The 17,570-nt window shown below is 39.9% G+C and overlaps 2 protein-coding genes and 1 long non-coding RNA gene across 5 annotated transcripts in view; all 3 read left to right on the top strand.

Moving 5' to 3' along the window:
• LOC311079156 (Fc receptor-like protein 5) overlaps positions 1-17,570 on the top strand; it is a 353,766-nt gene that overhangs the window by 157,671 nt on the left and 178,525 nt on the right. The gene's annotated exons all lie outside the window — the stretch shown is intronic.
• The window catches only part of LOC311079216, a 246,342-nt gene that overhangs the window by 152,427 nt on the left and 76,345 nt on the right, over positions 1-17,570 (top strand). The gene's annotated exons all lie outside the window — the stretch shown is intronic.
• Positions 3,625-17,570, top strand: part of LOC311079155 (uncharacterized protein) — a 44,918-nt gene continuing 30,972 nt past the window's right edge. For 2 of the 3 annotated variants that reach the window (XR_014605342.1, XM_084108358.1), the window contains exons 1-3: positions 3,625-3,759; positions 4,853-4,910; positions 6,413-6,512. Coding sequence is in view for 1 of the 3 variants with exons in the window: in XM_084108358.1 (XP_083964484.1) it covers positions 4,896-4,910; positions 6,413-6,512 (115 nt within the window). In the remaining 2 variants the exon portion in view is untranslated. Of the gene's footprint in view, positions 3,760-4,849; positions 4,911-6,412; positions 6,513-17,570 lie in introns of all 3 variants that reach the window. The other variant, XR_014605343.1, reaches the window with a different exon arrangement.

Genomic DNA, 17,570 nt, shown 5'->3' with positions numbered 1-17,570 from the left:
AGACCACGTGACCTTCCGTTTTTCGTTTATAAACGAAAAACGAATTGACTGAAGTTCAAAATGAAAAACGGCCGTTTTTAATTGGTTTTTCGTTTTTTGATTCTGACACCAAAAACGGTTATTTGGTTTTTCGTTTTGAAACAAAAAACAGAAAAACGGTATTTTCGTTTTATAACTCCAAACGAATTACGGATTATCCAGAGATCCCCTGACCGACAGCCTATCTAGCTTTTATAAATATAATAAACCTAAAGACTTTTTGGAGATATGGAGGATGCAATACTACTCTATAGGTACTCAAGATTAACAGGAGATTGAGTGAAAATGAGCATTTCACCCCCCCTTTAAACAGTATGTAAATCGAGAATATTATTCAGTATTACAGGTATTTACAGATGGGTCAAAGGAACCAGAGTCTGGTAGAACTGCAGCAGCAGTATTCATACATTTAATATAAAAATTGCAAAAAGAATATCGGATCATGTGTCATGAGTAGTGTATTTACTACTGAATTATCATATTAGCACTACAGTGGATTGCAGAAGTTCAACCAGCAAGAACTGTGATATGTACTGATTCAATGGCTGCTCTCACTAGTCTTATGAGTGGAAAATCTGAATCTCGGCAAGATTTAATATTTGAAGTGTTGCAATGTTTAGAGCATGGGCGAGGCTAGCCCCTTTTTAGGGGTGCTTCAGCACCCCTAAAAAGGAGCTCAGCACCCCTAAAACTTGGAGTAAGAAATGTTATTCTAAAAAAAAATTCGTCTTTGACAAGGTTAAATAATGTCCAAAACATACTCCGTAGTTTGTGGTTTAAAATGTATGTGTAAGGATGAAAATGAAAACATCCCCGCTTAGCAAATGGTGTCATCCTCTTCTCTTCTACTTCTCTGTACCTGCACCGCTCAGCACGACCGTCATCCAGCGCGAAACACACGCAGAGTGAGAACCATAGGCGTCACTAGGCCCTTTTCAAACTTCTGCCTAGCCCCCCTAAACATTTGTGATTAAGTGTAGGCTACACAAATGCGTGTTCGCAGAAGCTGCTGTGCGCGAATTTTAGCAGCACGACTGACGCTTCAGTTTACGGTCAAGTGCGAGTTAAGAAGATGTAAGTAGCTAAACTAAACATTTTATATTTGACAGTTTTTTAGGTCATAAATGTTAAACGAATGACAAAAATAATTAGAAAACTAATAAACTTTTGTCTAATTTCGCCATTTTAAGCTGAAAATAGGCCTATATAACGTGTAATTATGTCATTGTGAGGGGACAAGAAACATTAACAAAGCCGTTTTCATAGGCACAAGATTAATAATGCATGTGTACATGTTGAGAATTAATATAATACAATTTGTAGCCTTCAGTAAATTAAAAAAGTTCAGCTTTAGGAGGGGAAGAGACAGGGCAAGATCAGGAGACTGAGAGAAAAAGACAGAGTGATGGAGATGAGGAGAGAGCAGGTTTTAAATCTATTTCTTATCCTTTTTTTGGCCTTCAAACGTCCTGAAATGCACATATCAGAAATAAAAATGTTTAACCCCATAACAACCTCAAATGTATGACCTCTTTAATTATAAAGCCCTGTCTATGGCCATATATTAGGCCTAGATCAATAATGAATGTGTACATATTGTGAATGAATTTAATAAACTTAGTTACCTAGCTTTCCTGGTAGCTTTGTCTGAAAAAATTATTCATAAATCAACCTATCAGTTGACCCTATGTTTACTTTCTTCACTGACAGACAAAAATGAAAAGCCTATATCAGTCAAAGCTCAGCTTTAGGAGGGGAAGAGACAGAGCAAGAGAAAAACAAAGAGAAAAAGTGTGATGCTGATGAGGAGAGAAAAAAACAGCTGCCCGCACATGGTTTTAAAGCTATTGTTATCCAATTTCTTTGGCCTTCAAAACATCTTAAAATGCACATATGTAGATCAGAGAAATCAAAATTTTCTCGGGGGAGCATGCCCCCGAACCCCCCTAAATACCTCACATTCGGTTCCTCAGTGATTATAAAACTGTGCCATATGCACGTTACTGGATGAATTAATGAAACTAGTTAATAATGAGCATTAGACCATAATATTTTTTTTTTTTTTTTTAAATCATACCCTCATTGGGGGCTGAGCCCCCCTAAAATGAAAATCCTAGAATCGCCCCTGGTTTAGAGCAAGGCAGTTAGGGGTATTGGGCAAAGAAAGCATTGAATCATACACAAATAGAAATTAATGTATCATTAAGTAAATCAGAAATCAAGAGATTAATAGCAATTGAAATTAGTAAAAGATGGCAAAAGATATTGAATAGTGACTTTAAAGGAAGACATCTTTATCAAATTCAGGAGCGGGTTGGAAATGAGAGGAAAAGATCTGGAAATAGGAAAAAAAGATGTCATTATTACAAGGTTAAGAATTGGTCACACTGCATTAAATTATAGTCTTTATAACATAGGGAAGCATGATACAGGAAACTGTGATAATTGCGGGGATTCAGAAACAGTGCAGCATATTCTTTTAGAATGTGCTGCATATGAAAGGGAGAGACAACAGTTAAGTCAAGAGTTATGATGGGCGTTGATACAATTTCAATAAAAGTATTGTAAGGAAATGGGTCAAGACAATCAAGAATTCATGAATTAATATTTAAATATCTAAATAAAACAGGAATAATAGATATAATTTTTTTTTTCTAATTTCTTCCAAAGCCAATACTCCTCACTCCAGATCAGTAGGTGGCGGGAATGCACCATTTATGTTGGTCTGCCAATCCGCCATTAAACGCCAGAAGAAGAAGAAGAAGAAGAAGAAACATGCAATCAGAAGCAAGACAGGATATTTTGTTGGAGATAGCCCAAGCTGTTTATAGAATTAATAGAGTAGGTGTAGTAGTAAAATTCATCTGGATTCCAGCCCATATAGGAGTAGAAGGAAATGAATTGGCTGATAAATATGCCAAAAATGCTACCAAAAAAACAGAGATAGATATGGTAATAAGGTATAGTAAGGCAGAAGTTAAAAGCATAATTAAAGCAGAAATGAGAAAGAAGTGGCAAGAGGAGTGGAATATAGAAACAAAAGCGAGAATGTACTACAGTATCCAGAAGAGGGTAGGAGGTATGAGAGAAAATAATAGGAACAAAAAGGAAGAGGACATTATTTCGAGAATGAGATTTGGGCATACTGGATTAAATAGTACGCTTAAAATAATAGGGAAACATGAAACTGGGATGTGTGAGGTCTGTAATATTAACGAAACAGTAGAACATGTAATTATGAATTGTCATAGGTATAAGGAGGAAAGGATGAGGCTGAAAGACTGGTTTAGGAAAGAAAAAATTAGATTTGAAATGAGGGAAATACTACAAATGAATTCAGGGCATGTAGGGTATAGAGCGATATTTGTGTTTTTGAATAAAACAGGGCTTAGTAGAAGGATATGAGTTTAGTTGTTTTAGAAAGTTGTATGTAATAATAATGATAATGTATGAATATTAATAATGTTATTAGATATTTATGAAGCTATTTATTGGTTTTATATATATGTATGTATTTATTTATTTATTTATTTATTTATTTAAAGGATAGTGAGAGAAGGCTATTGTGATTCACACTCCATATCAGAAGGTGGCGGTAATGCACACTGAAAAGTTGTTTGCCAACCGCCATTAAAAGAAAGAAGAAGAAGAAGAAGAAGAAGAAGAAGAAGAAGAAAACAAATAAATCTGTGTTCAGTTCTACGTCCTAATACCTTGCAGGTAAAACCACATTTTATACATTATACTCACCCAATCAGGATCTATTGAAGGTTTTAGCGGATGAATATCTGTCTAATGTCAAACGTCAAACCAACTTTAGATCGATACCGAAATGAAACATTTGATATTGTTTGGAATAGAAATAAGCGTGAGCTCGTGATTCGGCTATATGATTAGAGTCTAACGTTATTACAGTATATATATATAATTTTTACTCAAAATGAGCCCTTTGTAGAGAAACTTGAAGCTATATTTTGCTGATATTACTGACCCGTTTCCACAGAGATGTTTGATTGGTCTGTTGAGGCTAAAGTGTGTCTTTATATGGCCATGTGAAACTATGGGATTATTATTATTATTTTTTTTTGCCTTTAATATCGTAACTTTTCATGAAACAAATGAAAATATAAATAGACAGTGAATAAAATGTCTTTGAAACCAGAGAAAAAAAGTCAGTCACACGTGTGTCGTATTACATGTGAATATAGGCCTAGTGTATTTGCCTGAGTTACTTCCTGTGTTTTTACAGCTGAGGTGGTGTTTGGATTGGAAGAACACAGAAACGTATTGTAGTCCAGTGACGTTTAATAAAGTATTGTTTGAGCTTCTGTAGACGTCTGACAGAGATACAGTTTATCTGGTTAATAACAAGTGAAAACCGCAGTGAATGCAGCATTTGAAAAAGACAAGAGGCATGAAGTGATTGGCTGCCAAAAAACACCCTTCAATCTTTAAGGTTTTAAAAATTCATATTTTATTTATTTGTTTTCATTTATTGTATTATTTTAGAGCTTTTATAGGAGACCATTTAAAATACGTCTTATTTTGTCATAAACACAAAATACCTTCAACACAGTTTTGTTTTATAACACACATCTTTTTACTCTGTGTGTGTATATATATATATATATATAGATAGATAGATAGATAGATAGATAGATAAACAGATAAACAGATAGACAGACACACACACACAGAGAGAGAGAGAGAGAGCAATAATTAAATTATATATCAAATTGTTTAAATACAAAAATTGGGGAAAAAATCTGAGTAATGAGTGTTTATTTGTAATGAATTATTTTGTGTTTAGCAGATTACTGAAGAGTTGTGAATGTCTTCTGTGAGGAGGAAACAAGATGGAAGCAAACCCTGTGAGTTAAAACTTATTTTTTTTAGGACCTTATTTGAAGACGTAAAACTATTAACCTGCAATAGTTTAATTTTAATACATTTGATGTATGATGATTTGGTAGATCTTTTATTGAATTTGTAATAAATTGTAAGTTCTGTAACAAGTATGGCACCATACACCAAAATATTTGTTGATCTTTTTTGTTTTGCCTTTGTGCATAATGGAAATGCTATTTTAAATACTATACAATTAAAAAGGTTGACAGATGAGAATATAACCCTTAAATGTAAAAGTAAACACATCTTAAAGGGATAGTAAAAAATTAAAATGATCCCATGATTTACTCACCCTCAAGCCATCCTAGATGTATATGACTTTCTTCTTTCAGCCAAACATAATCAGAGTTATATTAAATAATATCCTGCTCTTCAAAGCTTTATAATGGCAGTGAATGGTCCCCTAGATTTTGAAGCCCCAGAAAGCGCATCCATCATCATAAAAGTAATCCACACGCCTCCAGTAAAGTGAATGTAATGTTACGTGACAGTGTTTACAAGCTGTTTTATTTCCGCGGATGAAACACTGATTGAGTGATTACACCAGATACTTCTCAGTAAGTTGTTCTGAATCTTTCAACATACTGTACCTTCTGATGTTCATTCATGTTTATCCTGTAAATGATATTGAAGAGGAAGAGATGATTTTGTTATATCACGCTTGATTCACTGATCTCAGTGTTTAATCCCTTAGCAAAAGTGTTACATTATTAACAGACTTAAATTTGACTTGACCACCACTGTGAAACTACAGCAAGAGTTCCAACAACACTCCGTTATAATGATGGATTTTTAAGCATCATGCACAAAAAATTAAACAACATCCTTTAGAGTCACATACAAACATCAAAAATCAGCATTTCAATCTCAACAATGGTGAAAAAAACAGGCTACAGAAAAGTCACAGCAAACATACAAGCACATAAAATACTGTAGAGCATTTTGCTAAAACTTTGTTTTACAATTGCAAACTGAGTGTAAAACGTATAATGTGCTTCATGGGCGGTGCTAGAGAGGGGCTAGCAGGAGCTTCAGCACCCCCAAGAAAGACCAAAGCACCCCCATAGCACCCCCCAATAATTTCTGGAAGCATATATATGCCTATAATTGCGCAGCTCCCCCTTGTCAATGATCTAGCACCCCCTCAGCACATGCGTTAAAAATTATCTGCCGCCGCCCCTGATGTGCTTGTAGTTTTGCAGACTTGGTCTGAAGATTCGGCACATGAGATCGTTAGATCGTTACTGAAACCCCACGGTACGCTACTGCTACTGAGAATGGTCTGGTTTTAACCAGGCTATTAAAAAACTGTAATGTTTCATAATCAGAAATTCAATAACAAGTTACCACAGATTTAAGGTTCACAAGGAATATTTAGTTTTAATATTTGTTTTCATTCAACAATATTTAATATGTGAATTTCATAGATTCTTTATTAAGAGGACGTATTTTCTCCCTCCTAAAGATGCATCACTATCGCAAACTCCCTGATGCCAGTGATGTCTGTGTTGACAGTGGTTACAGTGATTCCTCAAATAGGAGCATTGGACTACCTCCTTCATTCAGTAAGTAAATTTCACAATGAATTTGATCAACAATAGTTTTATGTTAGCAGCTTTAAAAATCAAATCACCCTCAGAAAATGACAATTTGTGTTTGTACTAAATTTATTTGAAAACAATAATGTTTAAAGGGAAATTAATATTACATTTAGTCCTGTGTATGTGTATTTAATATCGACTGATCCTTAAATTGAATGTGCTAAAATTCCCTAATGCATCTCGATTCTCTCTTCTGAGCTTATTTTTTTTTGTTCTTCAAAATGATTTATGATTTGATGGAATCCGAGAAAAAATGACAGCGCTACACATATTTAAAGTTCATAGTCAAAGTCAATTTTCAGAAAAAACATACCTTAAAATCCCTAGTAATTAGGGGCTGGGTATCGTTAAAAAAAATTCGATATCTATACCTTGACTGATACCGGTTCCTGAACAATACCTTTTTTCGATACCAATTTTATGAGACCCGATACCAAAAATATGAAATTACATTACATATTAGCTAAAAAAAATACTTTTGTTGGTTTGTCAGCCCAATGGTGACCCACAAAACTCAGTTGTACAGTAAACTACTGACTACAGTGTTTTGCCATTACATAACTGTTTTTTAACTTACTGTTTATTATTATTATTATTACTTTTTAAATACATTTCGTGGGTGTCTTTTTATCCTACACCTTTGTTATGGGATCAATATCCCGTCAAACGAATTGCAGTCACGGATACAAAATTAATAAGCATAAATCAAAAATGTAAAAAAAAACACATGTAAAAATATATTGCACAAAACTTAAACTTATGTTCATGTTTTCTTAAAAAATTATTTTCCTTGATTTTATTACTCTGTACTTTGTGCTCTCTTACATTTTTTGCTCATATTTTACTCTTTTGGACGCTTTTGCTGTTTTTCTCTTCGCTCTTCTTTCCCCTTTCTGGGCTTGCTCTTCCAAATGTTGTAGTTCTAGTTTCACTACTCATGCGTTGCTCATTCATATAAGTGAAGATAACAGTCAGCTCAGCTCGTTCCGTGTCAGGACACCGTTAAACTGCACGTGTGCCTGCAACTCGACCTGTTACCGTTATACGTCTACCTGTCGATCCCTTTTCGTAAAATTTTTCATCCTAACGGCAGCTTGTCACAGTTGTGCCTGTCTGCCGATCCATCATTCACCTTCAATGCACTTACCTCTGGACCTGGCACCGCGAGAATTGATCTTCTCCGAGCAACACAACAGTATTTCATCAAAGAATTCCCGATTGGAACAAGAAGTTTGAATGAATGACTCACTCGTAAAGACAGTAACTTGCCACCACCTACTGACCGTTTTACTTTCATATTTAATCTATAACATGGATGTGCAATGTCGGCCCTGGGTGCAGAGTTTAGCTCCTCCAAACACACCTGAACCAGCTAATTATTTTCTTCATGATTATTAATACTACAGACAGGTGAGGTTTGTCGGAGTTAAAGATAAACAGCAGAACTGGGGCACTCCATATACTACGTTATCTATACTTGATCTGTTACAGTAAATAATTTTATGTTGCTGTATTCAAAGTTAAAGCTATATTTAAAGGAACACTCCACCGTTTTTTGAAATAGGGCTTATTCACCTTCTTTCCTACATTTAGATAGGTGGGCAAATGCATTTTTGTCTCAGTGCATGCATTGTTTTAGTATGACAGGGTCACGCTTAGCATAATAAATGGAATCCTTTGTTGCCAGCAACCATGTCCTGAGTAAAAGTGATATAAAAAAACCCCACCTAATTACTTCTTGTGGCCTGCGTATTCACAACGAGTACAAATAGCGATGCAGATTTACACTAGGCGATTTCCTAGGCAGATATTGACTTGGGACTAGGGTTGGGAATCGTAAGACATTTTCCGGTTCCGGTTCCGATTCCGGTTCCGCCAAACGATTCCGGTTTCGGTTCCGGTTCCCATTCAATACAAATTATTAAAACAACTAATGAAAAAATAGTAGTAAGGCAAAAATCCTTTTTGTGTTTATTTCTTATACTTGTCAAATGAGTTTAACAGACTGGTAATGTCAACAAATTCAACATATTATTTAGCAATTTTTGCAAAAATAATTAATTTTTCTGAAGGAAAATAAATATTTCTGCATTCTCTAGGATAATTTGGGACCTCTCCTATAGCTTAAGCCTTATTGTATCTCCAGCAGTGGAGAATACCCTCTCAGAAGGGGTAGAATATGATTGAACACACATGTAAGATCTAGACAGGTGAAATATAATATTTCGATTTGAATGATTGATTCATAAAGACTTCACTTCATTACTGGATGAATCAGCGCTCTAGCAGTTAAATAAACAGAACGTTTTGCGGAAGAACATTGTAGCCGGAGCTACTTCTCTATGTTTATTTCTATGACGCGGGTGAGTCACTCAGGCACTGTGCTACTCCGCAGCGGTGCCGGTGTAAAGTAGTCCGAGTATAAACGCTTATTACAGGCTTGCTGTAGTGATTCAGGATAAGACAAAAACACGGTTTGAAAAAAGGCATTCATGATGTACTCGCTCATTATATACATTTAAATTCTGAAGTGTATTTTCGCTATTTGAAGCGACTTTCAAAAGGTGATTTACTCAGTTTTGGTTGTGTGATAATGTGTAAACGACACACCGATAATGTGTCGTTGAAAAGATTGTGAAAGTAAAGCTGTTTCATATTGACAACTGCTCTCTCAGCGACAGCGCAAACAGATTTGAATGTTCCAGTGTGAAGTTTTTGTCATTTAGGAATAAGATCGCGTGAGTGTTTGAATCGAGATCGTCTTTCTCTCTCTCTCTCTCTCTCTCTCTCTCTCTCTCTCTCTCTCTCTCTCTCTCTCTCTCTCTCAAAAAATTATATGAGTAGCGCGAGTGCTTTCATTACTATTTTAATATTCATGAGGTGAGTGTGAGACGTCGCTGAAGGATAAGCTCCCAGCACTTCGCCCACACATCGGCCCAGAACCGTTTTTGGAACCGAAACTTAGGAATTTCGCACGGTTCCGGTATTTTTCAAAAAACACTACCGGTTCTGGATAAGAACCGGTTTTCGGTTCCCAACCCTACTTGGGACTATATTAGGGGGAAGCACAGGCTTAGCACTGCTACTCGAGCACAGAGATATCACACGACACATGAAATGTGCATATGTGGTATAATATGTGAATGTGAATAAAAGTATAATATGGGTCGATCTATACATGCGTCATGTTTAAAATAATCACTTACTCTGTGGACAGCTGTCCATTTGGTCCATTCGGCGTGGGGCTTTTTTTCCAGTTCACTTTATCACACCGGAAAAAAAATAGAGTAAAAGTTACTGCAGGATGGATCAGCGCCGTGAAATCCTCGGTAGCTGTGACACAACTGTGGGCACGCTCATCTTGATCTGACGCGCTGAGCCTGGTCATCGATGGCAGAAGCTTGTCCCACTCTCCACAGCACAGACACTATTTCAGTCGGGATGGATTGGCATATTCCCCGACATTCACACCACCAGTTCGTGTTGGCTCTCATCCTCACGTCCTCAGGCTGTTGAGCGATCGCAACCTCCTCCTCCTGTCATTCTATTTCCAAAGCACGCAGCTCATCTTCTGAAAACTCAGGTATGGTTCTGGCTCTGGCTCTTGACTGTCTGAGAAGTCACCCTCTTCGTCTCCCACAAAATTAGCCATGTTCATTGCCATTCATGTACTGTTGGAAAAATAGCCAGCTACCAGTGATGCGGGTCAATGTATAAACAACCCGCACCCGACCGACATTTTCAACTAACCCGCCCGCAACTCGGACCGCAAAAAAAGAAAATATTGTACCCGACCCGCTTCCTGACCCGCATTTTTTTAAAAGTAGTAAATGCTCATCATAGCGTTGTTGAAAAAAAAAAAGAATATATTCTAATTTTGTCAAGAATTATAAAAAATCGTCAATAAGCTCATCATTTGTAAATAATCTAAATGTTTAGTTTTAACAACAATTTAAAAAAATCTGGCTATGTCTATTTTGATGTTTCTGCGCAAGTTCAGCGGACAGTGAGGTTCCGGTTTGTTCTGATCAGAGCTCGTGAGCGGAGAGCGCATTTCTGAATATTCCGCTCTGCTCACGGTCGCTCGCTCAACCCAGAATGGCCTGTTGGTTCGAAAATATGTGGAATAAGGGCTGCCTCCGACTAATTTTTTTTTTTTTTCTAGTCGACTAGTAGTTGTTCATTTAAGCCATTCGTGGACAAATCGCCCCTTTATATTAATTTAATTACTTAAATAGGCTATAGGCTATTAGGGATGGGGCCGATCCGATCCAGTATCGTATCGGGACCGATACCATCGTAATTCACGTATCGGATTTTCCCGATCCAACCTGCGGAGATATCCGATATCCATGAGTCATGTCTGTCTGCGCTTTAACGTTGTCTGCTGAAATGACTCCAAAAGTGATTCCCGCCGGCGAGTCTGTTAGCTGGCTGCAAACAGCGGAATGGATTTCCTGAACAGAGGCGCGGCTCAATGAGACACAGAGTTATGATGAGACACGCCCCCGTTCAGGAAATCCATTCCGCAGTTTGCAGCTAGCCAGCATGTCCGCTTTGTGTAAATAATACTTCACACAGGAAACACCGCAGTCAGAGCAAGACAGCAAAATGCAATGTTTGAAAAGCCGGAATTCAGAGCTCTTTAAGCTCCCTCACATCGTACAATACAACGAACACAATCAAACATTTAAAAAAGCACCACGTGCGCATCAAATTCGCGTCTACCGCATCTAGTTGGACGCTTGAATATTTTGAATCCATTCACGCATCCAGTGCGAAATTGACGCGCATCTGAGGTGAAATCCGCTTGTCTGTTTGCAAGCTGCTGATTTTGATCGAGCATTAATCAAGAGAGTTACCGCATCGGAACGAAGATTACCCTTCAGAAAGTGTGTGTAAGATGTTTACACTTGCACTTTTCTTATATTCAAGACTCAAGTATTTGACATTTTGGGAATGTAATACATATTGAAATGACAATCAATTTGAAACCCTTACAGTTGCATATTTGTTTCCACAATGGGATTTTCCTGTTATTTCCTGTTTTTCTGACTGACTTTTCTGACCTTATACTATTACCTCAAGTTGCCTTTTGGGACAAAAGCAATGCATACATACGTAGCAGCTATCATACTTGCCTGTTTAGAGAAGTTTATTTCAGCATCATATAAAATAAACAATAATGATAACAACAATATTAAAGCAAACACAGCTCTGGTATCGGAATAGTATCGGTATTGGCCGATATCCAAATTCAGGTATCGGGATCGGATCGGAAGTGAAAAAATGTGGATCGGTGCATCCCTATAGGCTATATCCTACAGCAGGGATAGGCAACTCCGGTCCTGGAGGGCCACTGTCCTGCAGAGTTTAGCTTTAGCCCTGATAAAAACTCACCTGCCTGTATCTATCTAGTAATCCTGAAAAGATTGATTGCCTTGTTCAGGTGTGTTTAATTAGGGTTGGAGCTAAACTCTGCAGGACAGTGGCCCTCCAGGACCGGAGTTGCCTATCCCTGTCCTACAGGATAATAAGCGGTATGGCCGCACGCATAAAGCTTGCCACAAAGAACCGGTTAAAGTAATGATTATGAATGTGTCTAAAATAGCAAGGAGACATTTAATTGTTTAGTAATAAACTGGTGTTTTCTGTGTCGCTGCAAAGAAGTTGACAATTCGGACTCGCCATGAACGCCAGAGAGAAATGCACATTTTATTTGGATTACATAATCAGATAGTAGCCTATTTATTTTGGTTTGAATATTTTCGTTTAAAAGTAGACATTTCAAACTTTCTGTAATATATAACCTATATTTCTCAAATCTGTGAGGCACAAGCTGAGTTTCGGCGCCCTTCATTCACATGAAGCTCCTTATTACATTGCCTGCTATATATTTGCTTCTTATTCATTAAATACAGGCAATTGATTTATAAAACATTGATCAAAATTAAGATAGAATTTATACAAAACAAAAATCTTTTAAAAAGAGTTTTCTATAAAACAAAACTTAATGAAGTCGTCAAAACCATGTTTTACCAAAAACAGCGCCGTTGCTAGGAGGGCGCCAGCGCCTCTGCCTTTCAGCACCTCTGCCTCGCGAGTGGATGATAGCCCTGAAGATGCCTAGCAATGATATACCTTTAGTGGTAGTATACCTTTAGTTAAGTTATACCTTTAGAGTCTTCGTAGCGCGCTAAGAGACAATGTTATCGGAAAATGCAGCCCAGGTATGATGCGTATGATGCGTAATGGAGATTCCAAAGCGCTTTTCTTTGGTCAGAACCATGGACCATATGTCCGACCATAGGTCCATCCTTAGTCCTATGCACCGAAACTTTTAACAATGCAACAAAATATTTAAAGAGCATCAAGCTAAAATCTATATTATGTATATGCACAGATAATATAACAGTAGGCTATATTAGTAATTTTTTTTTATTAAGTTTGATTGGATAACGTTTTTTATTTTTTATTTAACGTTTTTAATTTAAGGCCCGCCCACAATTGGTCTGCCCCATCCAAAACTGGAATCCTGGCGCCGTGCCTGGTTGGTCGTGCCAGTTTTGTGGCTATCAAATGTGTAAATAGCATCGCAAGAAGTATACATGACAAAGCCAGCACTTTGGTCATCATCTTTCATTATTTCGGCAAATGTCTCCCACACTCCCACAACTTCCACTCCCCAGTCTTCACCTTTTCTCTTGCTGCCTCCATCTCTACCTGCAGACTGAGCTTCTTGAGCTTCGTCATCATACTTCTTGCCAGTTATTCAGCCAATAAAGTGTAGGCCTATGTATTTAATAAAAAATTGTGCTATATAAATTACAAAGGTTTAATTAGCATCTTTATTTCAAACGACCCGACTGACCGAGACCCGAATATCATAAAAAATATTTTTGGATGACTCGTAACCGCGGGTAACCACTCATTTTGGATCAACCCGCACATCACTGCCAGCTACTATTCACGCCGGTATGTTGACGGAAGTCGTGGGATTTAATGTGTCGCGTGATATCTCTGCGCTCAAGTAGCAGTGCTTCGCCTGTGCTTCCCCCAATATAGTCCCAAGTCAATATCTGCCTAGGAAATCGCCTAGTGTTAATCCGCTATTTGTACTCGCAGATGATACGCAGGCCACAAGAAATAATTAGGTGTTTTTTTTTTATCACTTTTACTCAGGACATGCTAGCTGGCAACAAAGGATTCCATTCATTATGCTAAGCTAAGCTAGCGCTGACCCTGTCAAACTAAAACAAGGCATGCAATGAGACAAAAATGCATTTGCCCACCTTTCTAAATGTAGGAAAGAAGGTGAATAAGCCCCATTTCAAAAAACGGTGGAGTCTTCCTTTAAATAAAAAAATATATTCTATTCTCTTTTGTTTATTTATTTATTTTTACATATTCAATCAGTCTCATTCTCATCCCCAACCTATGGGGACCCCACATGTGTTTTCTTCCATGGCTGCTCCTAAACGGAAACCTGTGTCTTTCCCTTGGGCTAAGTCACCCAGTATTTCATATGCAATTCGGGTTAGTCTTCGGGTTAGTACATATGTATATCTCCACATAACTCCTTCGGGTAAGAATGTGGGTTCCGCAGCATTCTCCTTTCTAACAGAAGGACACGCTTTCCCAGTGTTATCCAATAATCTCTCTATATGGTTTATCACGGAACAACAGTGACAGAGACGCCACGTCCCATCGCCACATCTTCTGCACTAGGACAGTCAGGTCACCGGCTCGGCTCCTCAGCTAAAACCTGATGTACCTGCTGCTCATTATACAGTATGCGCGTGCCGCGATGAAGCGCAGCTGATGCAATTATAGCATGCCAATGTGTATTGGATCGTTTTAGTTTCACTCTAAGTAGATTGGCCTCTCTAGCGAGATTCATATTCATCGGTCCCAACGTGGCGTCTCCGTTCCCTCCTTCAGGGAACGAGGGTTACCATACGACGTAACCGAGACGTTTGCTATTTTATGTTCATGTAACGTTAATGTAACAGTACGCTGTCTGTTGAAGTGTGTTTTCTTAGGTTACTGATGCACGAACACAGTTTTATGTACTATTCTTACCTAATTTTCCTTTCATGCACATTAATGAAAGTATATTTTATTTAAGAACAATTGTTTGAAAAGTTAATGCACTTTAAAAAGCGAATGCCATTTCAATAAAAGATGTGATGCTTGATTTGGTTTATATTTGCTCAATGCGCTCCCTTTCACCCACTTGTGGGCATAAGAGACAATACAGTACTTTTTCCATCCATCCATCCATCCATCCATCTTCTTCCGCTTATCCGGGGCCGGGTCGCGGGGGCAGCAGTCTAAGCAGGGATGCCCAGACTTCCCTCTCCCTAGACACTTCCTCCAGCTCTTCCGGGGGGACTCCGAGGCGTTCCCAGGCCAGCCGGGAGACATAGTCCCTCCAGCGTGTCCTAGGTCTTCCTCGGGGTCTCCTCCCGGTGGGACATGCCCGGAACACCTTCCCGGGAAGGCGTCCAGGAGGCATCCGGAAAAGATGCCCGAGCCACCTCAGCTGGCCCCTCTCGATGTGGAGGAGCAGCGGCTCTACTCTGAGCTCCTCCCGAGTGACCGAGCTTCTCACCCTATCTCTAAGGGATCGCCCAGCCACCCTGCGGAGAAAGCTCATTTCGGCCGCCTGTATCCGGGATCTTGTCCTTTCGGTCATGACCCAAAGCTCATGACCATAGGTGAGAGTAGGAACGTAGATTGACCGGTAAATCGAGAGCTTCGCCTTGCGGCTCAGCTCCTTCTTCACCACGACAGACCGGTACAGCAACCGCATTACTGCAGAAGCTGCACCGATCCGTCTGTCAATCTCCCGTTCCATCCTTCCCTCACTCGTGAACAAGACCCCAAGATACTTGAACTCCTCCACTTGAGGCAGGAACTCTCCACCAACCTGAAGTGGGCAAGCCACCCTTTTCCGACTGAGGACCATGGCCTCGGATTTGGAGGTGCTGATTCTCATCCCAGCTGCTTCACACTCGGCTTCAAACCGTCCCAGTGCATGCTGAAGGTCCTGGCTTGATGGGGCCAGCACGACAACATCATCCGCAAAGAGCAGAGATGAAATCGTGTGGTCCCCAAACCTGACCCCCTCCGGCCCCTGGCTGCGCCTAGAAATTCTGTCCATAAAAATTATGAACAGAACCGGCGACAAAGGGCAGCCCTGCCGGAGTCCAACATGCACTGGGAACAAGTCTGATTTACTGCCGGCAATGCGAACCAAGCTCCTGCTCCGGTCGTACAGGGACCGGACAGCCCTTAGCAAAGGACCCCGGACCCCATACTCCCGGAGCACCCTCCACAAGATGCCGCGAGGGACTAGTGATGTATGTCTCGAGACCGGTCTTGGTCTCGAGACCACTTTCACGTGGTCTCAGTCTTGTCACGGTCTTGGTCTTGTCTTGGTCTCGGACCTCTCGGTGTTGTCTTGGTCTCGCTGTCTCAGACCGACATAGTGGTCGGAGATTTAGCAATACAATACTACATTATCCACGACGACACAACGCCAGAATCTCTTCGAGGCCGACCGATAGTCCTTCTCCATGGCCTCACCGAACTCCTCCCAGGCCCGAGTTTTTGCCTCCACAACCACCCGGGCTGCAGTTCGCTTGGCCTGCCTGTACCCGTCAGCTGCCTCAGGAGTCCCACAAGCCAGCCAGGCCCAATAGGACTCCTTCTTCAGCTTGACGGCATCCCTTACTTCCGGTGTCCACCACCGGGTTCGGGGATTACTGCCTCGACGGGCACCGGAGACCTTATGGCCACAGCTCCGAGTGGCCGCGTTGACAATGGAGGTGGAGAACATGGTCCACTCGGACTCAATATCTCCAGACTCCCTCGGGATCTGGTCGAAGCTCTGTCGGAGGTGGGAGTTGAAGATCTCTCTGACAGGGGATTCGGCCAAACGTTCCCAACAGACCCTCACAGTACGTTTGGGTCTGCCGAGTCTGTCCAGCTTCCTCCCCCGCCATCGGATCCAACTCACCACCAGGTGGTGATCAGTTGACAGCTCCGCCCCTCTCTTCACGGATTTGGATTGTCAGTGAACGTTCAGGGACGTTGTCACTCTGATCTGATCGATTGCTGAGGATTGCTGATCGATTGCTCCTGTCTGCCTCTCTGCCTGCTGTGAGTTTGTTTGCTTCAGTGCTGTAAGCTCCGTCTTAGCCTCATATTTCTTTTTTTTGAACCATCATTTACTACAATTTGTAGTTGTTTATACTAAATACAGCTTACCCAACATCTCAGATTGACATCGCTAGCTTCCGTTACTACTAGCACAACACGCTAATTCGCTACTGCTAGCCTGTTAACGCGTCACCCGTGCGCTCAGCTGTTTTATTTATTTATTTTTCTCTCGCGCGCTCGCGCCTTTGAGTTAATAAAAGCTCAGGTAAGTAATAATCAGTCAACAAACACGGTGAGTAATGTCTTGTCCTGTTATTGTCACCTGCACTTCATGCCACATGTTTAGCATAGGCTTCTCTGTTGGCAATGTAGGATTTATATGTGATAAATGCAAGGAGTCAGTTAGGCTGACAGAGAAGATTTCAGAACTAGAAACACGCATCCAAACCTTAATTGAGGATAGTAAGAGTGCTAGAGCTTTAGATACTATTTTGGATGTGCCTAGCATAGTGAACTCTTTACATGATGCGGTTCCAGCTGAATTAGTGCCTGCGCAGCCGGGCAAATGGGTGACAGTGAGGGATCGCTCTAGTCGCGGATCAAAAAACCACTCTTCCGTTCCGATTACCACAACAAATCGATTTGCCCCGCTCAGTGAAACACCCACTGAGAATTCTGTTGATTGTGCCCTAGTAATTGGTGATTCGATCACACGGAACGTGAAAATAGAGACACCAGCGAACATAGTCACATGTTTGCCGGGAGCCAGAGCGCCTGACATCAAAGCAAATTTAAAAGTGCTGGCTAATGCTAATCGTAAATTCTCTAAGATCATTATTCATGTCGGCACTAATG

Source organism: Abramis brama, assembly GCF_963993115.1.
Source record: "Abramis brama genome assembly, chromosome: 3".
NCBI classification, from domain to species: domain Eukaryota; kingdom Metazoa; phylum Chordata; class Actinopteri; order Cypriniformes; family Leuciscidae; genus Abramis; species Abramis brama.
Note: the sequence above shows the minus strand (reverse complement) of the source record. Positions and strands in the feature narration are given on the sequence as shown.